Source organism: Panthera uncia, assembly GCF_023721935.1.
Source record: "Panthera uncia isolate 11264 chromosome A3 unlocalized genomic scaffold, Puncia_PCG_1.0 HiC_scaffold_11, whole genome shotgun sequence".
NCBI lineage: Eukaryota > Metazoa > Chordata > Mammalia > Carnivora > Felidae > Panthera > Panthera uncia.
In genome coordinates this window covers 77259123-77286436 of record NW_026057578.1, presented here as the reverse complement: position 1 = coordinate 77286436, position 27314 = coordinate 77259123, and the positions used below count along the sequence as shown (strand labels likewise).

Genomic DNA, 27314 nt, shown 5'->3' with positions numbered 1-27314 from the left:
TGGTTAAGCATCTGACTTCAGCTCAGGTCATGATCTTATAGTTTGTGAGTTCGAGTCCCACATTGGGTGAACTCAAGCCCCACTTCAGGTGAGCTCGAGCCCTGCTTTGGGTGAGCACAAGCCCTGGGTGAGCCCCACTTCTCTCTCTCTCTCTCTCTCCCCCTCTCTCCTCTTCTCTCTTCCTCTCTCCCCCCACCCCGTCTCTGCCCCTCATAGGATTCTCTCTCTCTCCCTCTCTCTCTCTGCCCCTTGCTTACTTGAGCCCTCTATGTCTCAAAAAAAAAAAAAAAAAAGAATTGATGTTCTTGGGTTTGTTTTGAGAGGGAGACAGAGCTCACACACATGTGAACTGTGGGAATGCGGGGCAGTAAAGGGGGTAGAGAGAGAGAATCTTAAGCAGGCTCTATGCCCAGTGCAGAGCCCTACTTGGGGCTCAGTCTCACAACTGTAAGATCACGACCTCAGTGGAAATCAAGAGTCAGAAGCTTAACCGACTGAGCCACCCAGATGGCCCTGGATGGATGTTTCTATACCAAGCTTGGTTTTTCTCAGTTTGATTTGGGGATGGGGAGAGAACAACTTTAGGTTCAGGCATCTTGCCTAAAGTGAGCATGATGTCCTGACAGGCTCTGGGGGGAAGAAATGCAGAATGTTCTAAGTATGTGTTTCTTCCCATCTGCCCTGGGGTAAGCCCAAATCATTGTCACCTTTTCTACACATAACTAACTCCACCACATTTTCTCTATGTCTATAGAAAGGAGTTGAAAAGTCTATGTCCAGGATTGACTCTTACAATGCATTAGAGAATCAGAACTTTGATTCAAGTTTCACATCACAGTAGATCTATGAGCTGCTAAGATTCTGCTGTTGAGAAAGTCACTACTCTCAAAGCCTGTGCTGCAGTATGGCTTCATTACACTAACAGTTATTGAGTTACCAATATACACATCTGCCCTAAGCACACGATAGCCCGTAGGGCACTTTGTATGGCATTGGCTCTCAAGCCATGTTCCCTTCACCCACCAGCTAGCCATGAGGAAGGAGCCCTTCCTCCTCTTCACCCCAAGGCCAGAGCTATGCCAGCACACACTGCAGTGTGGGAAAACATCTGATGACTGAAGAAAGGGAAACATACTTCTCAAACCTGAATGTTCCAGCCTATTTACCTAGGCTATAAAATCAATTCAGTAGGCATCTGCCATCATTTTTATCTTAATGAAATAGAATAGAGTTTAAATTATTGGAGTGATTCCGTATGATAAAGGCAAATGTTGTTCCTTAAATCATTCTCTCTCTCTCTCTCTCTCTCTCTCTCTCTGTGTGTGTGTGTGTGTGTGGTTACACTAAGGTGTTGCTTTTTTTTCTAATTGGAAAGCCACAGCTGTAGCAAACACAAAGACAAATACAACAGTTTACAACTAACTACCTGTTGATTTGCTTTGCTCATTGGAGAATCCCCAGTGCCTAGCACACAACAGTTCTCAGTAACTATTGGGTAAATGAATAAACTCATAAGAGTAAAGGAAGACATTGAAGGGATTATGAGAGGAGGGAACTGGGCCTTTGAAGGATGGATGGAATTTTGACAGCTAGAAGATGGGAGAGGTAGGTCCAAACCAAAGAAAAAAAGCTTTAACAAAGATGGGAAAGTAATTAGGGGAAGGAGAACATGGTGGGCAATCAGGCTATAATGAGCCACCCCCCACCCCAACCCCGCTTCTTTCCCTCCCAGTACTTGGAGCAGGGGCGGCAGCGGTGGGTTGCGCAGCCAAGGCCAAGATTAAGGCGAGACCCTGGTGACAAGGAATCGCCGCTTAAACAACTAAAAGAGCTGAAGGAGGCACTGTCCCAGCTGCGCCGTCGCTTAAGTGACAGGCAATGTGGCTTCCAAGCGCTCCAAGATTCGATTCAATTGTTTGCAAATCCATGGCCTGTGTTCCCACCGTCATTAAACAGGCTCAGCAAAAGAAGTTCAGCCAATTCTACGAGGGTGAGAAGTATGAGCCCCTGCACCTGAAGCCCAGGAATATACGCGCCATGAGCCTCCCGCCCCGGAGAACCCAACAAGGCCAAGCAGCCCGGCAGCGGGAGGAGGCGGTACCCACCGCATGAGGCCTCGGCCTGAGCATCGTCGTCAGTAAAACGCAACTGGGGGGAAAAAAAAAAGCCTATAAGGAGGACAATTTGAAGACAGTGTGAAAGCCAATGTGAAAAAGGCTTTTTAGGGGCGCCTGGGTGGCTCAGTCAGTTAAGTGACTGACTTCGGCTCAGGTCGTGATCTCACGTCCGTGGGTTCACGCCCCATATCCGGCTCTGTGCTGACAGCTCAGAGCCTGGAGCCTGCTTTGGATTCTGTGTCTGTCTCTCTCCGCCTCAGCCCTGCTCCCACTTGCTCTCTGTCTCTTTGTCTCTCTCTCTCTCAAAAAAATGAATATTAAAAAAAATTTTTTTTTAAGTCTTTTTACACCAAAAGTTAAGTAAATGTGTGCTGGGTTCTTCTCCTGCAGCAGTGTGAGACCATGCTGGCAGGCTGGAAGCCTGATGTCTGGACCCAGGTCTTGGATCCGCCACTTAAATTCCTAACCTCTCTGTACTTTACCATTGTAAAATGGGGATGGTGTTACCCCTTATTTAAATAATTAGATACGACTACTAGTAACAAAATAGCAGTAACAAAATAATACCGAACAAGCTATTTTCCTCTCATGTAAAAACAGGCAGTCCATGGCAAATATGGATGCTATGCAATCATTGGAGCCCTGAGCTTACATCAACGATCCTCCACATGGGGCTTCCACATCAGGATTCAAGATGGCCCCCCAACACATCCATATTCCAACCAGCATGAAGAACAGAGAGCCAATATACATCCTCAACCTTTTAAAAAAAATTTTGTTTGTTTATTTTTGAGAGACAGAGAGAGGCTGGAGGAGGCATAGAGTGAGGGAGACAGAGGATCTGAAGCAAGCTCTGCATTGACAGCTGATATGGGGCTTGAACCCATGAACGGTGAGATCATGACCTGAGCTGAACTCAGACACTCAACCAACTGAGCCACCCAGGCGCCCTACCCTCAACCTTTAAGACACAGCTGGGCACTTCTGCTTAGACCCTGTTGGCTATAACATGTCACATGGTAATTCCTAGGGAGGAAAACTGGGAAATACAGTCCTTATTCTAGTCTGCCATAAGCCCAGACCATATTTGGGAATTCTGTTACCAAAAAAGAAGGAAAAAATAGATACTGGGGGACAACTAGCAGTGTCTGCCACCCAACCTCATAGGCAGTGTGAAGTTAAAGAAGCTAATACAACTAAAGCTATTAGAACAGTTCCAGGCATGTAGGACGCACTTGATAAATGTTTTCATTGTTTTCTCCTCAGCCTCCCTGTGATTTTCTCTACTCCTATACACCGCTACCACCAAACTCCAAATCTCCTAAGTTGACATTCTAGCCTAGGTTTCCCAGCCAAGCCAAAGGCGACTCCTGTAGCCAACGATCTGCTTTGTCAAAGACGGCTTTACAACCACTCCCATATCCTTACCTGCAGGAATAAGGAGAGATAAAAGGGGGGTGGTGCCTCTCTTCTTTTAAGGGCATGACTCAGAAGTGGCAGACATCACTTCTACGCTTACCTCAATGGCCAGAACTTACATGCCACTAGAGAAAATATGGAGGAGGGGGTTGTTACTATAAAAAAGACAGGTAGAATGGATATTTAGAGAATAACCTATAAGCTCTGGCTCACCGCCACTTCCCTGAACCTGCTCCTCCTCCTATTTCCCTCCTGGTTTCTCTCTGTAGGCCATGGGCATCGCCATCTGTAGTAATTCAAGGGCTGGATGTGCCACTCAGCTGTGACCCTGCCCCGGCCTTGTCTCCAGAGCATCACACTGCACAGCTCAGGCACCATCCATGTGCCAATCTATACCTCACACTGAGTTGTAATATAGTGAGTGAATGAATGAATGAATAGGAGAGAAGGGAAAGCCTACCTTTTAGTAGAATGCCAACTAAAATTCTTTCTCAATAAGTAAAAACTACTTATTATTTTTACAGTGGAGAAATCCAACAGACACCATATATATATATATATTTTTTAAACAACAGATACCATCTTAACCAAGTGATAAAAATTAAATTACATTATATCTATGGGACAAATTGGGAGCACATGCCTCCTGATATGATGCACTGAGATCACAGAATCACTTCTAGAACATTTCTGACAAAGATCCATGACCTGAACCTAATCATAAAGGAACATCAGGCAGGCCTCTGACTCTTGGTCTTGGCTCAGGCCATGATCTCAGAGTTTGTGAGTTTGAGCTCTGAGTGGGGCTCCACACTGACCTTGTGGAATCTGCTTGGAATTCTCTCTCTCTTCCTCCTTCTGTGTCCCTCCTCCACTTGCATCCTCTCTCTCAAAATAAATAAATAAATAAACTTAAAACAAAAGAAAGAAACATCAGGCAGACCCAAACAGTGAGGGACATTCTATAAAGTAACTGGCCTGCAATATTCAAAAGGTCAAGGTCAGAAAAGTCAAGGCAAGGCTGAAGAACTGGTCCACATTGAAGGAGATCAAAGAGATGTCACAACAAAATGAAAAACGTTATTCTGAATTGGATCCTGGACTTTAGAAAAATGTAATGGGACAACTGGCAAATCTCAAATGTAGGTTAAATGACAATAGTGTATTAGTGTTAACTGATGGTCGACCTGTGGTTATATGGAAGAATGTCCCAATTTTTAGGAAGTATGGGCTAAAGTACTAAGGGTAAATGACACAGCATGTTTGCGTCTTACTCTCAAATGCTTACAAGACACAAATACGTATACATGGAGACTATGAATAATAAAACAAATGTGTACACTGCTAACCTGGGAATCTGAGTTAAGGCACACGATTTTATACTACTCTTGCGACTTTTCTGTAAATTTGAAATTACTTCAGTATAAAAATTTTTTTTCTAAAAATCGTCCCAGTTTGCTGTCAGCGTTTTGATGTTATTTTTTGCTGAACAGAAGGCTTTTGGTTTTTTTTTTTAATAGTCCAATATCAAATGTTTCCCTTTTGGCTTTTGGATGATGTGTCCAGCTTGGAGTAGTCATTTGAAGACAGTCCCTGGGTCAACAGCTAATTAAAGAGGAAAGGTAGCAAGTTTGCAAGAGAAGCACCATTAGGCATTGAGAAAGAATTGCTCAACTTTTCACTGAATCCATGGCTTGGGAGATGGAAACAGACTCTGAAAGCTTTACTGATCACTGAGCATCTTCAGTTGAATTTCTGGCAAATACCTCAAATTCAACAGATCTAAAAACCAGCTAATCTCTTTTCTCCAATTAGTCCCCTCTTTGGACTTTCCTATTTCTGACAGTCCCTCAAGTATCCCAACTCAGAAGTCATCTTGGTGCCCTCCTCATTTTCCTCCCACATCTCACCAGAAACTGACATTCGTTACTCTCTTCATAATCTCCTTGTGTGCTGCCACTTCCCTATCCTGGATCCTCATCCTTCAAACCTGAATTGTCCCTAGAGCCATCTCCATTTATCTTCTGGTTGCTACTCTTGATAACCTAATCCTGGAGGAAAAAATCTCATGCCTCTGCCCCCTCCCATTACTATGTAGAAACATGAAACCAGGTATCAACTTCTAATCCTTAGAGCTCTCATGCAACCAGAAGACAAAACAAATTTACAAATCAAATACAAACAAAAGCATAAAACCAATAAAATACAAATTAACATTTGTTCTTTGACTGTTCTACTGTTCACCCCATAGTTGTGGCACCAATGACCTACTGGAAATTCCGTGTGCCTGTACTACCATGGGCACTGATGGCCAATGATCCCATTTTCTTCTACTGGAACATTTACAAAACCAGAATTAGTATAGTCAATCACCAGGAAATTGGTCTTCATTTGACATAGATGCATGATTTACATATTAATTCCTCCTCTAATCTTTTCTCTTCAGCTTGTGACAAAGTAATTTGGTACCCTAAATACAGATGCAGATATGGTCAATGAAACCATGACATCATATAGGAATACACACCAATAAATCATCATCCACATAACTCTGAATTGTCTTATATTAAAATTTTAGATAGGGGTGTCTGGGTGGCTGAATTGGTTAAGTATCCACGTCTTGGTTTCAGGTCAGGTCATGATCTCATGGTTTGTAGGATTGAGCCTTGTATTGGACTCTGCGCTGACAGCACAGAGTCTGGTTGGGATTCTCTCTCCCCACTCCTCTCTCTGCCCCTCCCTCAGTCATGCTCATGCACATGTGCTGTCTCTCAAAATAAATAAATTTATAAATAAATAAAGATGTAAATATTCACAGCAACATTACTCATAAGAAAAAAGAAGCAACACAAGTGGAATGGATAAACAAAATGTGGTAGGTACATACAAATGGAATATTATTCAGGCTTACAAAGTAAGGGAATTCTTTATATTATAGGGAAAGGACAGTCTTTTCAATAAATGGTGCTGGGAAAACTGACAGCTACATGAAAAAGAATGAAACTGGGCCACTTTCTTACACCAGACACAAAAAATAAACTCAGAATGAATTAAAGACCTAAATGTGAGACTTGAAACCATAAAACTCATAGAAGAAAACATAGGCAATAATTTCTCTGACATCCATCCATTATTCTAGATATTTCTCCTTGGGTAAAGGAAGCAAAAGCAAAAATAAACTATTGGGACTACACCAGAAAAAAAGCTTTTGCACAGCTGAAGGAAACCATCAACAAAACAAATGAGAGAATACAGAATAAGAGAAGATATTTGCAAATGATATATTCGACAAGGGCCTAATACCTAAACATATAAAGAACTTATATAACTCAACATCAAAAAAATAAATAATCCTTTTAAAAAATGGGCAGAGGACCTAGACATTTTTCCAAAGATAACAAACAGATGGTCAATAGACACGTGAAAAGATGCTCAATATCAATAATCATTAGGGAACTGCAAACCAAAACCAAAATGAGAGATACATTTATATCTATCAGAATGGTTAGAATCCCAAAGATAAGAAATAACAAGTTGGTGAGGATGTAGAGAAAAAGGAACCCTTGTTCCTGTTGGTGAGGATGTAAATTGGTACAGTCGTTGTGGAATAGAGTATGGAGGTTCCTCAAAAAATTAAAAATAGAAATACTATATGATCCAGTAATTCCCTTGGTATTTACCCAGGGAAAGTGAAAACACTAATTTGAGAAGATATCTGCATGCCTATGTTCATTGCAGCATTATTTATAATAGCCAAGATATGGAAACAACCCAAGTGTGCACAGATATAGATGAATGGATAAAGAAGATGTGAGATGTGTATGTATATATTACACACAAACACATACGCATATACACAGTGGAATATTACTCAGCCATCAAAAGGATGAGATCTGGCCATTTGTGACAACACAGATGGACCTAGAGGGTATGATGCTAAGTGAAATAAGTCAGTCAGAGAAAGGCAAATTCCACATGATTTCACTTCTATGTGGAATCTAAAAAACAAAATGAATAAATGAAAACCAGAAACAGACCCAGGAACACAGAGAACTAACTAATGGTTGTCAGAGGGGAGAGAGGGGGGATGGGTAAATGAAGGAGAGGGGCAGGTCCAGGCTTCTAGTTACAGAATGAATAAGTCAGAGATAAAAGGTACAATATAGGGTATTGTGATAGTGTTGTGTGATGACAGACGGTAGCTACACTTGTGGTGAGCACCGCATAATGTGTTGACTTGTTGAATCACTATGATGTACACCGGAAACTAATGTGACATTGTATTAACTATACTTTAATTTTTCTTAAAAAGGAGGGAAGTTCTTGACCCATGGATGAATCTTGAGAATATCATGCTAGGTGAAATAATCACATATACTGTGATTCCACTTATATGAGGTACTTAGAGTAATCAAATTCATAGAGACAAAAAGTAAAATGGTGCTTACCAGGGGTTGGGGCAGGCTGAAAGAAGGATTAGGCTTACTAGGCACAGAGTTACAAGTTTTGCGAGATGCAAAGAGCTCTGTGGTGGTGGTTGTCTAAGGTAAATGTACTTTACACCATTTACTTTTATTTTTATTATTACTATTATTATTTTTAAATATTTGTTTTTGAGAGAGAGAAAGAGCACATGAGCAGGGGAGGGGTAGAGAGAGAGGGAAGCAGAGGATCTGAAGCAGTCTCCGGGCTCTGTGCTGACAGCAGAGAGTCCAACTCGGGGCTTGAACTCGCGAACCATGAGTTCATGACCTGAGCCGAAGTTGGACACTTAACCCACTGAACCACCTAGGTGCCCCTGTACTTTACACTATTAAACTATGCACTTAAAAATAGTTAAGATGGTAAATTTTATGTTATGTGTACTTTGCCACAATTTAAAAAAAATTTTAATATTATCATCAGGTGAAAGACCCAGATTTTTAAGTGCTGGTAGAGAGCTCATGGGCTCTGAATACTTTTGTAGACCATCTCCCCCTCTTCCCTGAAGTCCATACTGCTTTTATCCCTTCTCCACCCTATACCTCCAGCCTAGAATCCCAAGAGTGACCTTACTCTGACTCCTCACTACACTTCACTGTTCTCTCTCAACTCTCAATGACAACCTACAGCCCCAGGTAACTGGGGTCCACCAAACTTGACCCACATTCTCACTTTGTTTTGGCTTATGCCTTTCCCCAGCTGAAAAACACTCTTCCTTCTGCTTGTATTATCCAATCCTTCCATTCATTAAGTTCCTTCTCATAGTGGAACAACCCCAGACTACAAGGACTTCTCTCAATATCAAAGTGTGTCAATACGCTTCATTTAGAATTAGTCACATTCTAAATGTATCACTTACTCTTTCAATCACTCAACATTGAGCATGTGTCATACACATGACAATGTGCTAGACTCTGAATCAAATGCTATGTCTTCTGTCTTCTGCTTTTTAAAAAAATGTTTATTTTTGAGAGAGAGAGAGAGAGAGAGAGCGCAAGTAGGGGAGGGGCAGAGAGAGAGAGAGAGAGAGAGAGAGAGACAGACAGAATCTGAAGCAGCCTCCAGGCTCTGAGCTGTAAGCTCAGAGCCCAAGGCAGGGCTCGAACTCAGGAATTGCGAGATCATGACTTGAATTGAAGTCAGCTGCTTAACTGACTGAGCCTCCCTCCCCCCCCCCCCCGCCCCAGGCGCCCCTTCTGCTTTTTCTTTTTTTAAGTTTGAGAGAGAGAGCGCACATGAGCAGTGATTGGGGGAGGGGCAGAGAGAGAGACAGAGAAAAGGAGAATCCCAAGCAGGCTCCATACTGTCAGTGCTGAGCCTGATGCGGTGCTTGAACCCACAAACCTCGAAATCATGACCTGAGCTGAAATTAAGAGTCAGAAGCTTAACTAACTAGGCCACCCAGGCACCCCTTCTGCTTTTTATCTCTCTCATGGCCTCTTACACATTTAACAATGTTTACTGCAGCAGTTTGGATGATTTAATGGCCTATACTATCTTATTCCACATATGGACAGCAGATTTTAAACTACTGAAATCAAGAATAGTGTAAACTCAGGACTTGCCTGAAGCAACAGGATGTTTTGTTGGTGACGGTAGGGTTTTTTCCTAGCAATCTTACAAAGCAGCTGTCAGTTCGGGAGCCTGGGTGGTTCAGTGGGTTAACTGTCCAACTTCAGCTCAGGTCATGATCTCACGGTCCATGAGTTCGAGCCCCGCGTCAGGCTCTGTGCTGACAGCTCAGAGCCTGGAGCCTGCCTCAGATCCCGTGTCTCCCTCTCTCTGCTCCTCCCCCACTCATGCTCTAACTCTCTCTCTTAAAAATAAATAAACGTGGGGCGCCTGGGTGGCACAGTCGGTTAAGCGTCCGACTTCAGCCAGGTCACGATCTCACGGTCTGTGAGTTCGAGCCCCGCGTCAGGCTCTGGGCTGATGGCTCGGAGCCTGGAGCCTGTTTCCGATTCTGTGTCTCCCTCTCTCTCTGCCCCTCCCCCGTTCATGCTCTGTCTCTCTCTGTCCCAAAAATAAAAAACGTTGGGAAAAAAAAAAATTAAAAAAATAAATAAATAAATAAATAAACGTTAAAAAAAACACAAAAAACCCAAAGCAGTTGTCAGTACAATAAGGGTTTGAGGACTGAGTTCAACAGGGATTATGTGGTAGGAGATCCTAGTCCTTGTTATTGGAAGTTTCCATGATGATAACAGTAATGTCATTTGGTCATGAATGCCTGTGATGACAGCATCAAAAACATGCTATCCCCAACGTTCCCCTTAAATATGACTTGCCTAACAGACATCTGCACAAACACAAATAACTTTATTCACATGTTAGAACAGTGTTTGAGTAGATAGTGTTTTAAGGACACTTAATACATTTCTTGAACTCAGATTCGAGTTAAAAAAAAAAACTATATTCAAGCTCTGGGTATTTTACTTAAAAATTTTGCATGTAGCCCACTTGTTTCTGCACAAAGGTAAAATACTATCTGTATTTGCTTAATTCCCCATACTTTGCCATTTCATCATGATCTTGTACCCCCAGTCATTTCATTGTTCATCTAAGTTTACATTTCGTTTACCCACACTTTTCTGAGCTAATTTTCTCTCTTTATGTTCTAAAGGGTAGCTTTGAGGTTTCGGGTATTCCTTCCCAAGGTCCACAACAATTACCTCCCTAGAAAATGTCACTCCTTTTAAAGGTCTTCTGTGGTTTTCAACAGCTGATTGACTTCTGGTGACAGGTATGGGTGGTTTTTGCAAATCATCATCCTGCAAGAGAATGGGGCAACAGTCAAATGCTTAATTTATAAAAGCAACAAGCCCTTCTTTAAAACACCTAAGTTTATATTTTTAATTTAATTTATATTTTAAATTAAATATAGAAGCATTGTTCGTGAGAAACAGAAGAAGTGTTTCTAAGCGATACAGGAAAGCAGCGGTAATCCATCATGATCTCATTTTCATATTTCTATGGTTACAAAGGAGCCCCCTGCACTGTCATTCTGCCTCTGGGCTTAGGCCTTGTGTAAGGGAAGATGTGAACTGTCCCTATCAGGGAGCCCCGACAGGGAGCTCGAGAAGGTGCAGGGGTGATTGTATGCTGTTGTATAAGGAGCCTGGAACCAAAACGGGGGCGTGAGGCCTGGTCCTGAGCTTGGCTATGGGGAAAGAATGACCTTGAGCAATTCATCTCATTTTCTCATTTGTAACATGAAAGGGCTGGATCCCTAGATGATCTCCAAGGACTCCTCCAGCTCTGAGATCTTAGGATTCTGGGGAAAGCACAATGAAGGGGAACTATTAGGAACAACACAAATGTAAGAGTAAAGAATGGGAAAGTGTCTAGATTTGGCGCGTATGACTGGTTTAATAACACAGACTGATGAGCTAAGAAGATGGTTTGGATGACTGCAGACACGATGCTCCTTTCAGGTAAAAACTTAAGTTGCAGGCAAAGCCATGTCATTGGACCCAGCCAAGTCATTTACCACCTTTTCAATTAAACAAATTCTAAACAGCCCCTTGAGAGTAGAAAAGTCCGTCACCTCTTGACCATTTCCTTCAGCATTCTTAGGTTCTTGCTTCTCTCTTACTATGTCCTCCCCCTCTTCTTCCATGTTTTCTTTCTCTTCTAAGGGTGTGATCAACGCTTCTTTACTCCGTCTCTGGACAAGAATGCCAGGCCTCATGGGTGCGTTCAAGTCTATGATTTGTGTCAGGAGAGTCCTAGATAATCGATCAGCAGGATTTTTAGAAATTCAGGCGTGTTAGCCACCATTGCTATACCCCAAAATGACTTTCTACAACATTCTACGATACAGACTTACTTTTCTTGGTCTCTTGAAATGTTCGCCTCCACATTAGCAGCTAAACAACCTTCACCTCCATTACCATCTGCACAAGGGCGTTTTTCTGTCTGTACATCTTTCTTGCTTTGGAAACTGAAAATGAATAAGCAAAAAAATTCAGAAAAAGGAGAATGGCTCGAATTGAATGCTTGGCATAGAATATCACTTTTAAACAGGAAATAAGATTTCCTAAAATTCCTAAATGGACAAAGTAGGTAGCTATGGCGTTACTGGCTCTATCATAAATTGACTTAGATTATTTCTAGATACATTTGCTAGCATGACTTGAAATCTGATCCCAATTAATCAGCATGGATTTATACCATTTATATAAAAAAACCACCAATAAAAGGAGGATGCAAATGAAGCAAATTAGAAGGAGGATGAAGAAAGTGATTGCGGTGATTTCAAAGGCCAGAGGATTAGCCAGAAGACTCATCTACTCTCACAGTCACAGATCATGCAAATATTCTTTTCCAGCTTAGTTTGAATGTAGTTCTCTTGTTCTTTACGTTTTCTAGAAACAGAAGAACACAAGGCTATTTTCATTGTTGTCCTTTTGATCCACTTCATAAAAGATGCTCTGCTTGTTTCAATGAAGTTGACTCACACTGGCTAATTTCTCTCCATAAATATGGTGGGGGCTCAGGTGGTTGGAGGGGAGACTGAGCTGGGACACGTGGGATTGGCTCAGCTCACCTCCCCTCACCCCAAAAACTATCAAGAATCCAGAGGAGAGGAATTGGAGCAGCTGGAGCCAAGCCCAGCTCCCCATTCTTTTCTCTTCAATGACATCATAGAATCATGGAACCGTTCAGTTAGCAGGACCAGAGTGCCAGCCCAACCCTGCCCATCACCGGAGTCAGGAGAACTACGAAACTCTCCTCTGGGCTGCTATCTGTCCTCTCCTCTCAGAGGGCTGGGGTGGAGGCCATGTGGCACCACCCTGACTACTCTTTGCACAAGGATTTTCTTTCTGCTCTCTGAACACCAGCTTTCCTTTCTTAACCCGAGCCTGTTTCTCTTATGCTTCTTTCACAGACAATGAATAATCAGTCCACTTCCTTCTTATAAAATCCCTCTCTAGAGTAATCTACTTACCTCCTAATGGGTGCTTTCCAGGCTAAATAGCCTATATCTTTCTAATCTCACATCCCTGGACCTACTTTCTGGACAAATAAGCAAACTGGCACCTCTAGTAGCTATGGCTGAGGAAGCAGGAGCAGAGCAAGATGATCAGAGTCATGATGATCCTGCCCCCAACCTCACTTCAGGTGAGTGAGTGATGCCCACAACGGAGCAGAGCTAGGGTTTTCTGAGAAGCAAAGGAAGGTACAAAGGAATATGGCAGGTACTGCCAACCACATCTAAAAGAGTCAGAAAATGAGCCCTTGGGGGTCTCTGGGCGGTAGTAACACTGGCTCTCCTTCAGAAGGGCAAGGACTACGGCTTTTTTATCACTGGATACTCCACCAAATCAGAATCTGCAAAGCCTACAAATGTTGAATGGATGGGTCTGTGCGGCAGGTGTGGTATGTATGTATGTGGTGTGCGTGTAAGTACAAGTAGAGCTTGTTGGAGGGTTCAGGCCAACCCTGATTTCTAGAACATGGGGACATCTAGGCCACTCCTGACAGAGTCAGAATTCACAGATGCTTCCTGCAGCAAGGCTCCCAGATAAAGACTCAGAGCCCATATCACTCTCCTTCCTCTATACTGCTGCCAGACTGAAACTTTAAGAGCCCAAATCTTCCCATGTCTCATGTACACACAAAGGATTTTCCTGGGAGATGGGACTATTTTTGATCTACTGTTAGTTACACACATTTAGACTTATGTAAAAACCCATCAAACTGTATCCTTAAGACTAGTGTGCCTTGTGTCATCTACTGTGTGGATACCACACGGAATAGAAAGTAAAAAGGGGCCCCATTCCTATACTGGGCTTGAGTGTGTGTGGTGCCATGAGCAGTGCTGGACCAGAGGGGACTGATGCTAGTTGGTCCTGCCTCCAAGACTTTGTACCAGATATAGTCTGAGACCAGAGACCTTTAGCAAAAAGTAAGGGCTAGTAAGACTATCATAAGCATTTTCCTTCATTGAATGTAACTTGGAAATCGATGTTAAATTTATATATATAGTTAACATAATTCTGAAAAGTGTAAGGTTATCCAACTTTGTCCATAAATCACATTTTTAAGTACACTGGACTAGAAGTTTCTGATGTCATGATACTCGAAGATGGATTCCAGAACCTAACCCAGGGCACCTTGCACATGGGTGTGTGCTCAAAAATTACACATGGTGGGAAATTACTACCAATTCTACAGAAATTTAAAAATATTCTAAGAGAGTATTATGAAAATTGTATGCTGACAAATTGAATAATCCAGATGAAATGGAAAAATTCCTAGAAAAACAATCAGACAGAATTGTGAAGATATAGAAAATCTGAATAGAAATATAATAATGAGACTGAATCAATAATCAAAACCTTTGAACAAAGAAAAGCCCTGAACCAGATGGCTTCACTGGAGAATTCTATTAAACATTTAAAGAAGAACTAACCAATCTCTTTCAAACTCTTCCAAACAATTGAAGAAAAGGGAATACTTCCTAACTCATTGCATGAGGCCAGCATTATCCTGATACCAAAGCCAAAGACAATACAAAAAAAGAAACCTAAAGACTGATCTCCCTTAGGAACACTGAAGCAGAAATCCTCAACAAAGTACTAGCAAACTGAATTTAGCAGCATATTGAAAGGATTATGCCACAACATAGTGGAATTTATTCCTGGAATGCAAGGATGACTTAACAGAAAAATCAATGTAATATACCACATTAACAGAATGAAGGGGAGAAAAATACATGATCATCTCAATTGATTCAGGAAAGGCATCTGACATAATTTAACATCCTTTTCATGATGAAAAACACTAAACAATTTAGGAATAGAGCCTACTCCAACATAATAGAGCCCATATATAGGAACCCCTATATATAGGAACCCATATATAGGAACAGCTAACATCATACTCAGTGGTGAGAAAGTATTTACAAATCACATATCTGATAATGGATTAATATCCACAATAAATAAAGAACTCCTACAACTCAACAATAACAAAAAAACCCAATTCAAAAATGGGCAAAGGACTTGAATAGACATTTCTCCAAAGAAGATATGCAAATGGACAATAAGCACATGAAAAGATGCTCAACATCACTAATCATTAAGGAACAAATCAAAATTGCAATGAAATAACCACTACACCCATTAGTAAAGCTATTACTTAAAAAAAAGAAAAGAAAAAAAATAACAAGTGTTAGTAAGAATGTGGAGAAGTTGGAACCCTTGTGAATTGTTGGTGGGAATGTGAAAAGTACAGTCACCATGGGAAAAAATATGGCACTTCCTCAGAAAATTAAATATAGAGTTCCATATGATCCAGCAACTTCACTTCTGGGTATATTCACGAGAGAAGGAAAGCAGGGACTGGAACAGATATATTTGTACACCCATGTTCACAGCAGCATTATTCATAATAGCCAAGCAAGGGCGGGGGTGGGGGGCAGAGAGAGAGAGAGAGAGAAAGAATCCCAAGCAGGCTCCACATCATCAGCACAGAGCCCAACTTGGGGCTTGAACTCACAAACCATGAAATCATGACCTGAGCCAAAACCCACTGAGCCACCCAGGTACCCCCCACCCCGGGAGACTTTTTGACCTTGTGATTCCAACCCAGGGAAGAAGTAAGAGGACATTCCATCTCACCTCAGAAGAGCAAGTTTCCCCCAGGGTGTGTACAGACCAAGCCTTTTGCACATTACATTGGTCCCACCCCTGTGACAACCCAGCACCCTTAACAAGAAGTAGGAACCATTATCAAGAGGCAAATAGGGGACTTCCTTTGGTGTTTTATTTTGGAAGCTTGAGCTGGAAAGGATGAGAGCACTATCTCTTTCTGGGGATGCTGCTGTGGGAGGTGAAGCCAAGCCCACCTCTGCTGTCTGTCTAACTGGAACACGAGTGGTTTTTCAATTGATTTTGTTCAGCCAGTAAGCTTTTTGCTTTTATCTCTTTTAAAAGACACAATTTGCTCTAATCATTTGTACTGTTATTGTTATTTACATATTTTATTTTAATCTATTTTAGTTTTTACTTGCTTTCCTCAACCTCTGTACTCATAGCCTTTGATCTAAACATTTTCTGATAAAACATTAGGAATTTTCTAGGGCAGAGCTTCTCTATCTGTAGCAAAGAAGCAGGTTTCAATTTTTTTTCTCCCAATCCACTGAGAACCAATACTTGCGCAAAACAGAATTATTAGAGTGATCATATGTTTGGATGTTACAGCAATGTAAAATAGTTATTAAAAGTTTCTAGGTATTTACTTTCAATTTCTGTATTGTGTTGCAGACCAGTGGCAATTTAAGGACAAATACCTACCCAGAGATTACACCTGGATTAACACTGATTGAACAACGATTTGTTAAAAAAATTTTTTTCAATGTTTATTTATTTTTGACAGACAAAGACAGAGTGCGGCAGGGGAGGTGTAGAGAGAGACGGAGACACAGAGTCCGAGGCAGGCTCCAGGCTCTGAGCTGTCAGCACAGAGCCCAACGCGGGGCTTGAACCCACGGACAGCAAGCTCATGACCTGAGCCAAAATCAGACACTTAACTGACTGAGCGACCCAGGCATCCCAGTAACTGTTTTAAATAACATTTGTGTTGGGGCACCTGGGTGGTTCAGTCGGTGAAGAGGCCAACTTCAGCTCAGCTCATGATCTTGTAGTTCATGAGTTTGAGCCCTACATCAGGCTCTGTGCTGACAGCTCAGAGCCTGGAGCCTGCTTCATATTCTGTGTCTCCCTCTCCCTCTGCTTCTTGCCTGCTCACGCTGTCTCTGTCTCTCAAAAATAAATAAACATTAATAAATAAATAAATTTGTTTTTTGCAGAAAATTTGGAAAATGCCAAAAAAAAAGGAAAATAAAATCTGATGTAATTCCAACATCTAGAAGTAAAAACTATTGAAATATACTGACATTTTGTATTACATATACTGACGGTTGTACAGCCCTGTTCAGTATAATTTTAGAATATTTTTATCATCCCCAAACGAAGCCCCTTACCCATTAGCAGTCAGACCCCAGTCTCTGGCAACCACTAACTATTGCCTTTTTTTTCTTTTTAAGATTTTATTTTTAAGTAATCTCTACACCCAACATGGGGCTCAAATTCACAACCCCGAGATCAAGACTCTCATGCTCCACCGACTGAGCCAGCACATGGCCCCCTGATCTATTTCATTTCTATTGATTTGCCTATTCTCAATATTCAAAATAAATGGAATCATACAATATGTGGCCTTTTGTGTCTGGCCTCTTTCAGCTTAGCATAATGTTTTCAAGATTCATCCATGCTGCAGCATTAACAGTACGCCATTCCTTTTCATTGCCAAATAACGTATTTTATAAATATATCAAATTTTGTTTTATCCATTATCAGTTGATAAACATTTGGGTTGTTTCTACTGTAGCTATTGTGAATAATGCTGCTCTGAACATTCATGTGTATGTTTTTACAGAGACATAAGTTTTCATTTCTTTTGGATATATATGAAAGTATATATATATGACTCAGGATTACTGAGTCATATGGTTAAGTCTATGTTTAACATTTTGAGGAAACACATATGTATTTTAATAACTTAAAAAAATTAGAATCACTATATATGTACTTTGTTAAACTTACCATTTTTATTATAAACATTTCCCCAATGTCTTCTGATAATCTTCAAAATGATGATTTTTTTTAGGGGCACCCGGGTGGCTCAGTCGGTTAGTGTCTGACTTTTGATTTCTGCTTAGGTCAGAATCTCACAGGTTCATGAGTTCCAGCCCTGCAAAGGGCTCTGCGCTAACAGTGCGGAGCCTGCTTGGGATTCTCTCTCTCTCCTTCTCTCTCTGCTCCTTCCCCACTTGCGCTCGCTCCCTCTCTCTCAAAATAAATAAATAAACTAACAAAATTTTTTAAAAAGATGATTTTTTTAAATACATACACATTTCCCCAATTTATAAAAGCGTTACAATTATTTTCTTATTACTGGACATCTTACTGCCTTTATAAATAGCATAAATGGTCACATTTATACACAAATATGTAGATTAAACTCTGATATTAAAATATTAACTTTTTATTTGCAAAAGTTTATTGGCTTCTGGCTCTTTATATCTCATCCATTTGTTTCACTGTTTTTGGGCTCCAAATATCTTATGTTTTGATTTATTACTTTTAACTTCTATTTATTCCCTTTTTTTTTATACCTTATTTCTAATTTCTTGGGTTTAGTCTTCTATTAATCTTAGTTGAGGCAAAAGCAATTTCTGCTTTAGGTTTATAAAACTGTTAAAAAAACACTTTGATTTTGGGGGGTGGGTGTGCTCAGCCAGTTAAGCGCCCAGCTCTTGATTTTGGCTCAGGTCATGATCTCACAGTGAACCCCACACTGGGCTCTGTGCTGTCAGCACAGAGACAGCACAGAGCCTGCTTGGGATTCTCCCTCTTCCTCTCTCTCTGCTCCTCCCCTTGCTTGCACTCTCTCTCAAAATAAATGGATGAACATTAAAAAAAAAAAAAGCTTTGATTTTTTAAAACAATTTGTCTTATTAACTTGTAAAAGGGGAATCATAATCATCTGAAGAGCCCAACAGTCTTGTTTCTTTGTTTGTTTCCTTTGGGGAGGCGAAAATGTCAGAACAAAACATGCCTTGGTGATGTGACTTAAATTTTAAGAAACATGTTTTGAGGCGCCTGGGTGGTGCAGTCAGTTAAGTGTCAGACTCTTGATTTTGGCTCAGGTCATGACCTTTTGGTCATGAGATGGAGCCCTGCTGAGCGTGGAGCCTGCTTGAAAATCTCTCTCTCCCTCTGTCCCTTTCCCTCACTCATGTGGGCTCTCTTTCTGAAAAGAAAAAAAGAAAGAAACATCTTTCAGAAAAAAAGAACTATTTCTTATAAAAGCATTTTTCCCCTGATTCTAAGCAATTGTCTTAGGCCTAGAAGTTAAAGTTTCTCTTGCAGATATCAAGTCTTTCTGATCACAAGAGCCTTTACTACTCTGTTTGAATGAAAAGAAACCCCAGAATCACAACTCTGCCATTTGAGCGATTTAATTTTAGTAGGAACTTACTTAAATTTGATTAATAACTTTTAATTTTTCTGTTACCTTTTCAAGCTCAAAGCAAAAATGTTCACGGCGCATCACTGATAAGCCAATGCTCAGAGAGATGTTCTCCTCTCTGTATAAAATTCTGGTCGGTATTGGGCAAAAACATACTAGTTTCAGTAGCCTTTTTAAAGAACATTTTTAGAGGGGCACCTGGGTGGCTCAGTTGCTTAAGTGTCCAACTTCAGCTCAGGTCATGATCTCATGGTCCATGAGTGTGAGCCCTGTGTCGGGTTCTGTGCTGACAGCTCAGAGCCTGGAGCCTGCTTCAGATTCTGTGTCTCCCTCTCTCTCTCTGCCCCTCTCCCACTTGCGCTCTCTTTCTCTCTCTCTCAAAAATAAATAAAACATTAAAAAAAATTAAAGAACATTTTTAGATTTGCAGAAAATTTGAGAAGATAGTACAGAGAGTTCTCCTATACCTCACACCCAGTTGATAATTAACACATTACCTTAGTATGGTACATTGGTTATTATTAATGAAGCAGTATCAATACATTATTATGAACTAAAGTCCATAGTTAATTCAGATTTCCTTAGTTTTTCATACTTTTTATCTAATGTCTTTTTCTTTTTTTTTTTTAATTTTTTTTTTCAACGTTTTTTATTTATTTTTGGGACAGAGAGAGACAGAGCATGAACGGGGGAGGGGCAGAGAGAGAGGGAGACACAGAATCGGAAACAGGCTCCAGGCTCCGAGCCATCAGCCCAGAGCCTGACGCGGGGCTCGAACTCACAGACCGCGAGATCGTGACCTGGCTGAAGTCGGACACTTAACCAACTGCGCCACCCAGGCGCCCCTCTAATGTCTTTTTCTAGTCCAGGATTCTATGCAGGATATTTCATTACAATCAGTTGTCTTGTTTCCTTTGACTCTTCTTGGCTGTGAGTTTCTCAGACTTTTGATGACCTTAACAGTTTTTAGGAGCACTAATCAGGTATGCTGTATATCTTTTAGGATGACCCACTACTGGAATTTGAGAGACACATTTTTTTTATTCCACATTTTCTTTAAAGTAAAGGAACACACATATTTAAAATTTTTAATTCCACATCTTCTACCTTTCCACTATTGATTTACTCAAACGCTTTAAACCATCTTCCTCCTCTTTTTCTTCACCTATGTTTTTCCTTTATTTACAGTGATGTTTGGTAATGTTTGATAAGCAGCATAGCCAGTCTACAGTGGTAGCTATAAGAAGAAAGCCCACTCTACAAACAAGGGGTTGATAGCATCCCTATCTTACACATTCCAACCCATCTCTACACCCTGTCATTCTACCCCTAGTCTTTAAAGCACAGCTTTCTGAAACCTCACTCTGGGGGAATTGGAAGCCTCCACTTTGTACAGACCCCAAAACAGATTCACCCTCAAATCCTAGATCTCTAATCTAAAAATGGGAGAAGTTTCATGGTTTAAAATTCATGGTCTTCGAAAGACTGAATCATTGGATCTGGGGCAAACTAGGACAGTATGACCTTTGCTAAAATGCCCTTAGGCTTACTTTGTGGAGATCAAGTTGGTGTTGGACTTTGTGACGGTTTTACTTCTTTGATACCCCTTCTATCTCCTTGAGTGTGAATGAGACTTAGTGAATCACTTCTAGCAAATGAAATGTAGCAGAAGCGAGGACCTGTGAGCTCTGAGAGTAGGTGATAAAATGCATCATGACTTCCTCTTTGCCTCTTCTCTTGGATCACCTCCTTTGGGGAAAGCCAGCTGCCATGTTGTGGGGACAGTGAAGCAGCCTATGGATGGGGCCATGTAATGAGGAACTGAATCTTCCTTCCAATCATTAGCAAGGGAAAAAGCTTCTTGCCAATATTCCTATGAGTAGCCTTAGAAACTGATCTTCCTTCAACTGAGCCTTCAGATTACTGTAGACTAACATCTTGACTGCAACCTCCAGAGAGACAGAATCACCAAGTTAAACCATTCCTGAAATCCTGACTCACAGAAACTATGAGATAATGTTTATATGAAGCTGCTACATTTGGGATCATTTGTTATGCAGCAATAGCCTGTGTTGTTTATATTTTTTATTTCCTGTATACTATGATGTTTTGATACCTTGAAAACCTTCCTGGCTGGGGAGACTACCTATCCTGAGGCTAGCCAATTCTTAGAGACAGCAAAGGGCTCAGCTGGGAGCATGTCTTTCATTTGCAAGCTAACCAATCCAGAGCCATACCTCGCCTTGATCATCCCAGGGCCAGGCACTAAGCAACAAGAAACCATCCCTATAGCTTAGAGCCCATAGAAACTGTTCAGATTAGGGGCGCTTGAGTGGCTCAGTTGGTTAAGTGTCTGACTCTTGATTTCAGCTTAAGTGATGATCTCATGGTTTCATGGGTTGGAGCCCTGCATCAGGCTCTGTGCTGACCATGCGAGGAGCCTGCTTGGGATTCTCAGTCTCTCTCTCTCTCTGCCCCCCTGCCCTGTCTGTGCTCTCTCTCTAAATAAATAAATATAAATATAAATATAAATATAAATATAAGTAAATATATATATATATATAAAAGAAATTGTTCAGATTAGCCAATGCTAAGCTGTTTACTCTGCCCTGCCTTGTTTTTCCTACAGAAACTTTGGTAAAGTTTGTGGCCTCAGCTCTCCCCTCACTCTTGTCCCTTTTGCCTCTTAACGGACACTGGCGCTTTCCCGTGTGGCCCTGCATGGTGTGCTCTGTCTCCTGAGTCTCCAGGACTTGTGAGTATAATAAACATTGTTTTCCTGAGCCTTTCCTGTCTTTTCTTCTGTAGCCACACCTGACTGACTTCACATAATAGAACCCAGAACATAGCTTTGGTGATGGAATATGTGGAGGGAGGACCAACAAGACTCTGTAGCAAGTAGTGATCTGTCTCCAAGTGGATCTGTCCAGGTGGGTCCATTTTCTCTCTCAACATCACAAGATGATCCTTTCAATATGTGACTCACCATGGGTTTCATTTATTGTAAAGATCACTAAGGTACCTTTAAGAATTAGGGTTCTTATGAATGGGGGTTTATGTATTAAAGTTGGCTGTGCTTTTCTTGGAGGTGCTCTTAATATGTTCAGAAAACCAAGACCTCTCTAGAACCTAAAAGAAAAAAAAAGCCTGATGTACCTCCATCCCAAGAGTCTTACATCTCCTGAGGCCCAGAACTTAGGTCAAAGGAATGTGGCTAAGTTTTAGTTTTTTCACTCTTGGCAGAACTAAGAGCTATCCCAAAAGGACAACCTAATCTACCCTTAACACCTGCCCCTAAGGAATGCCCATGCCTTGCTATAGCATTCTTCCTGGGATCCATAGCAGGACCCAGTACTGTGCAACCTGAACATATCTCCTACTTAGTGTCAGGAAAGCACATCACCTCCAACTCTGGCCCAAGAGGGACTGGACTCTAAGCCACTCATCCAGTGACTTAAATCTGCCTTCATGAAAATTACCCTTGAGACCCTTCTTTTGGGCTGTCCCATTGGAAAGCCCAACCACTTGGCCCATAAAGTCCACAGGCCCCTATTTCCAGGAATCAGTTGCACATGCTCTACTTTGGACCAGTGCAGCCTCACACGGGCTAAGATAAATGGAAGGACTAAAGGTTTCATTTCTTTTTTTCTTTTTTTCTTTTTTTTTTTTAGTTCTGGAGACATCTTTCATAGATACTTTCATAGGCAACTCAAGCAGCTGTGGACTTGGGCTTTGGCACATACAGTGGTCTGTGGGAAGCATTACTATAGTACCCAGGACTGTGGAAACCATGACAGGAGGCATGCATTATGGCCCTGAGACATCCACCCTCCTACCTGTTGGTTAAATTACTTGCTACCCCAGAGAAAACCGCACTCCCTCCCACAAAGAACCTTGTTCTTCATTAATACAGATCCAGGTGCCATACTGAGAGTTGGAGAAGAGACATGTTTGTTCTACACAGTGGTGTCCAATAAATCAGGGTGTTGTGGACACACTTTGTATCTGAAGCAATGCTTTCAAGTGATACCTTGTTCTTGAAGCTCGTCTGTGCTCCTGTTAGTCCCAGGAGGTTAGGGGACTGAAAAGAGTAAGAAAGACTGTGGGGGGCTTCTAAAAAATCACTGAGGAAATATATAGTAATTATAAGAAAATACATATTTTAAAAAGGTAAATAATTTGCCCTTTATTCCAGCATCCAGAAATAGCCACTGCTAACAAAAGTGTCCTTCCTAATTTCTTACACATATGCAACTAGAGACAACAGTGCTTACCTGCCCAGAGGCTCACCCTCACCAGAGGATGAGTTTGTCAACTGCTGGCTTTCTTACAGAGAAGTTGGTAGGAGAGGAAGCCCTGCAAAAGAGAGGCTGCATGGTTCAGGCTCACGAGTGTGGTTCTGGGAATTATCAGGCTGTGAATCCCTGCTTTTCTACTGATTACCTGTGTGACCTTGGAGAAGTTACTTAACCTCTCTGTGTTTCACTGTCCTCACATCAAGGATGGAGATAATATCTGTACCCAAAGGATTGTTGTGAGATTTAAATGCACTAATATAGATGTGGTTGGAAAGGCATCTGGTACACGGAAAGTGGTCGACAATTTTGTTATTGCTATTGCTATTAAGAATGTAACCTAGTTTAATAGGGTAAAAGAAGATGGTAATTTCACAACACCTGCTGGTTCTCTGAGCAGCTGAGAGTGACAGGCTCATTGTCTGTGAAGGCTTTATTTCTTACCCACACATGGGCATCTTGGTGTGTGTGTGTGTGTGTGTGTGTGTGTGTGTGTGTGTGTGAAAATGTGCACTGGGAAGGATCAAAGATGGAGTGCTTTCTTTGAGAGGAGGAAGTAAAAGGTAGATTTTAAGACAAGAAAGCAAGACTAGCATCCCTGTAGAAGGGTTCTTTTCTTTCCTTTTCCTTGGCCTTTGGGAACCATCATATTTAGTATCCAATTTGAGGATCCTCCACCATATTGTAATTCCCTCTAGTTACCCCAAGCCTTCAGTAAACCCTTTACACAGAGCTGGTAGGGCACTTGGTCTGGACAGGAAAGGGTTTGGGTTCCTATCCTCCCTCCATTCCCTGTTGCTTCTGCCATGCTGGAGGGAGAGGCAGGGAAGCCAATACACCAAGAATAACTTTTGCCAGTGTTTGAATTCTATTTCCTTAGTAAATATTCAGATGATAAATACTCTCTCCCTTCTTTGTGTGTTTCAAGAGAAATACATTGCTAAACCCTTCTTTCAGAAATTATATCCCTCCCTCTCTTTTCTCTCCTCCACTTTAACGTGGTCAGTCAGCAACTCTCATCCTCTCAAGTATAAAATTCCCCAAAAATGATTTCTTGAGAAAAAATTTATTTTTATTTATTATTTTTTAGAGAGAGGGTGTGAGTTGGGGAGAGGGGCAGAGGTAGAGAGAGAGGGAATCTTAAGCAGACTCTAAACTCAGCACGGAGCCCGACCAGGGCTTGATCCTATGATCCTGGGATCATGACTTGAGCTGAAATCAAGAGTCAGACACTTGGGGCACCTGGGTGGCTCAGTCAGTTAACTGTGGGACTTCAGTTCAGGTCATGATCTCATGGTTCCGAGTTTGAGCCCTGCATCGGGCTCTGTGCTGACTGCGTAGAGCCCCCTTAGGGTCCTCTGTTTCTCTCTCTCTCTCTCTCTCTCTCTCTCTCTCTGTCCCTCTCCCACATGTGCTCTCTCTTTCTCTCAAAAAGAAATAAACATTAAAAAAAAAAAGAGTTGAACACTCAACCAAGCCACCCAGGCACCACCTCTACCCCTGATAATGATAATGATGTCTAATCTCTTTACCCTTATTATTTCCAAGGTTAGTTGTTTCTTAAATGGCATTTTGTTTGTCTTAAAATGCAAATAACCTCAGCTAAATTTTGAAAGCAAAGATTTGCATCCCCCACTTTTCTTACTGTGGTAGATTATGTATATGCACGCCACTCCTCCCGCCAAGAGGGAAGTCATTTCTCTTGCCCTTGAATCTGAGTCAGCAGGTGACTTGCTTTGGCCAATAGAATATAACAGAAGAAATGCTGTGTCAATTCTGGCCTGGCCCTTTAGAGGCCTGTCAGCCTCTTCGTCCTCTCTCTTGGAACCCTGAAGCACCAGGGAAGAAGCCTTACCTTGCAGCTAGAGAGGCCCAGCTCCCACGAGGCACTGAACATGTGAATAAGGCCATCTTGGAAATTCCAGCCCAAGTAAGTGATCCTAGTTGTCTTAGTCTGTTTGGGATGCTTTAACAGAAATATCGTAGCTTATAAACAACAAACACTTATTTCTCATAGTTCTGGAAGTCCAAGATCATGGTGCTGGCAGATTTAATGGCTGGTGAAGGCCCTCTTCCTGGTTTAGAGACAGCTATCTTTTTGCTATGTCCTCATATGATAGAAGCAGGGAGAGAGAGCCCTCCTGGGCTTCTTTTATAAGGACACTAATCCTATTCATGAGGGCTCTGACCTTTTCATCTAATCACCCACAGGTCCCACCTCCTAATAGCATACCACAGGTGTTAGTATTTCAACATGAATTTTGGATGGCCACAAACATACAGACTACAGTACCAGCCTATGCCAAGTGGGACAGAACAACCACTTACCTGATTTAAGACAACCCATAGGGTCATAAAAGGTAATTACCAAACCCAGCTTCTTAACATATCAGAATTACAGGCTTTCTTCTATATCTGAATATATGCAAATCCCCTTTAAGATCTGCCTTTGGGGGCGCCTGGGTGGCTCAGTCGGTTGAGCGTCCGACTTCGGCTCAGGTCACGATCTTGCGGTCCGCGAGTTCGGGCCCGCATCGGGCTCTGGGCTGATGGCTCAGAGCCTGGAGCTTGCTTCCGATTCTGTGTCTCCCTCTCTCTCTGCCCCTCCCCCGTTCATGCTGTGTCTCTCTCTGTCTCGAAAGTAAATAAACGTTAAAAAAAAAAAAATTAAAAAAAAAAAAAAAGATTTGCCTTTGGAGGGGCACCTGGGTGGCTCAGCTGGTTAAGTGATCGACTCTTGATTTTGGCTCAGGTCATAACCTCAAATCTAGTCCCTCATCAGGCTCCTCACTGAGTGTGAAACCTGCCTGGGATTCTCTCTCTCTCCCTTTCTCTCTGCCCCTCCCCTGCTCATGCTCTCTCTCTCTCTCAAAATAAATTCAAAAAAAAAAAAAAAAAAAGAAAGAAAGAAAAGAAGGGAACTAACTCATGGTATTTGTTCAGATAAACAAAGGAAAGTATGACATTGAAGATTTGTAAATGGATCATGTTTGTTCACGAGGGTAATACACTAAGAATAATTTTTAAATTTTTAACTAAATATGTGAGAAGAGATTTTGTTTGGTTTTGGTTTTGGTTTTGGCTTACAGATGGGCTGATTTCCTTATCTTTATAATTTATCGCATTCACAGTGGCTGTTTCTAGTGGGTGGGGCCAACCCACCCACTAGAAATTCTGCTATACTTATTCTTTTCACTCTGACTTCTTCCTCAGTACCCCTTTTGCTATGGGCCCTTCAAGTTCACTGGATCATTGTCAGTAAGAGGGAGAGGACTCTTTAGAAGACTGACACCGATTTGCTCTCGGGCATGCATCCTCCAAAGATGTCTACAACTAAATATTGGCATTTTGACCAAGACAAGTCCTATCTGAGAAGGAATCATTTCTCACAGAGAATAAAAGATGTTGTAAGTAACATTGCTCTATTGCAGCTGATTTTGTTTATTATGAACAAATGGGGTAAATTCAGTCACAACTTGCAGGGTATCCATAGTCAGACCAGGTAAGACACAGAATATTTCCTATAATTAACATATGCATAATAGTTTGACATTTGAATACACTGTCTTTTGTAGAATATTTGAGCTTTCAATGTTTAGGACTTTTAATAAACATTATTTAAAGTAATTATGTCAGTTTTTCAATAATTGTTCCATATGTCATATTTCAGGATTGTCAGAAAAAAGAGGAAAAAGGTTGGGAAACAAACACTAGACACCTGTGTGACAAAAAGCAGGCTAGATCAATTTGGAGATAGGATTCTACTAGGTAAACAATTAAAAAAATAATATATTCACACAGCTCAAAAATTTTTAAATATGAAAAAGTTTTATGGCAAAAACGTCTCCCGACCTGCCCTGCCCTACCTCTCCTCAGACCACTGATATTAGTTTTTTTGTGTTTTCTTACAGAAAGTCTTTATTCATATAAGCAACACAGATATATATCCTTACTTTGG

At 41.3% G+C, this 27314-nt stretch overlaps 1 protein-coding gene and 1 long non-coding RNA gene across 5 annotated transcripts in view; one reads left to right on the top strand and one right to left on the bottom strand.

The window, feature by feature from the left end:
* CA3H2orf74 (chromosome A3 C2orf74 homolog) overlaps positions 1-12624 on the bottom strand; it is a 34116-nt gene extending 21492 nt beyond the window's left edge. Inside the window, exons 1-5 of one of the 2 annotated variants that reach the window (XR_007461973.1) lie at positions 12479-12624; positions 12192-12385; positions 11848-11961; positions 11566-11746; positions 10691-10789 (exon numbers count right to left, since the gene is read on the bottom strand). Coding sequence is in view for 1 of the 2 variants with exons in the window: in XM_049650272.1 (XP_049506229.1) it covers positions 10568-10789; positions 11566-11746; positions 11848-11961; positions 12192-12307 (633 nt within the window). In the remaining variant the exon portion in view is untranslated. Of the gene's footprint in view, positions 1-10318; positions 10790-11565; positions 11747-11847; positions 11962-12191; positions 12386-12478 lie in introns of those variants that run through there. The other variant, XM_049650272.1, reaches the window with a different exon arrangement.
* Positions 12625-12695: 71 nt separating this feature from the next.
* Positions 12696-26771, top strand: LOC125936257 (uncharacterized). Of its 3 annotated transcripts, XR_007461974.1 has the most exons (4): positions 12697-13142; positions 21691-21785; positions 21870-21991; positions 26570-26771. It is a non-coding gene; the product is annotated as an uncharacterized LOC125936257 (long non-coding RNA). The 3 variants fall into 3 exon arrangements; XR_007461976.1 differs by lacking the exon at positions 21870-21991 and having other exon boundaries at positions 12696-13142; positions 21691-21816; XR_007461975.1 differs by lacking the exon at positions 21691-21785 and having other exon boundaries at positions 12705-13142.
* The last annotated feature ends 543 nt before the right edge of the window (positions 26772-27314 follow it).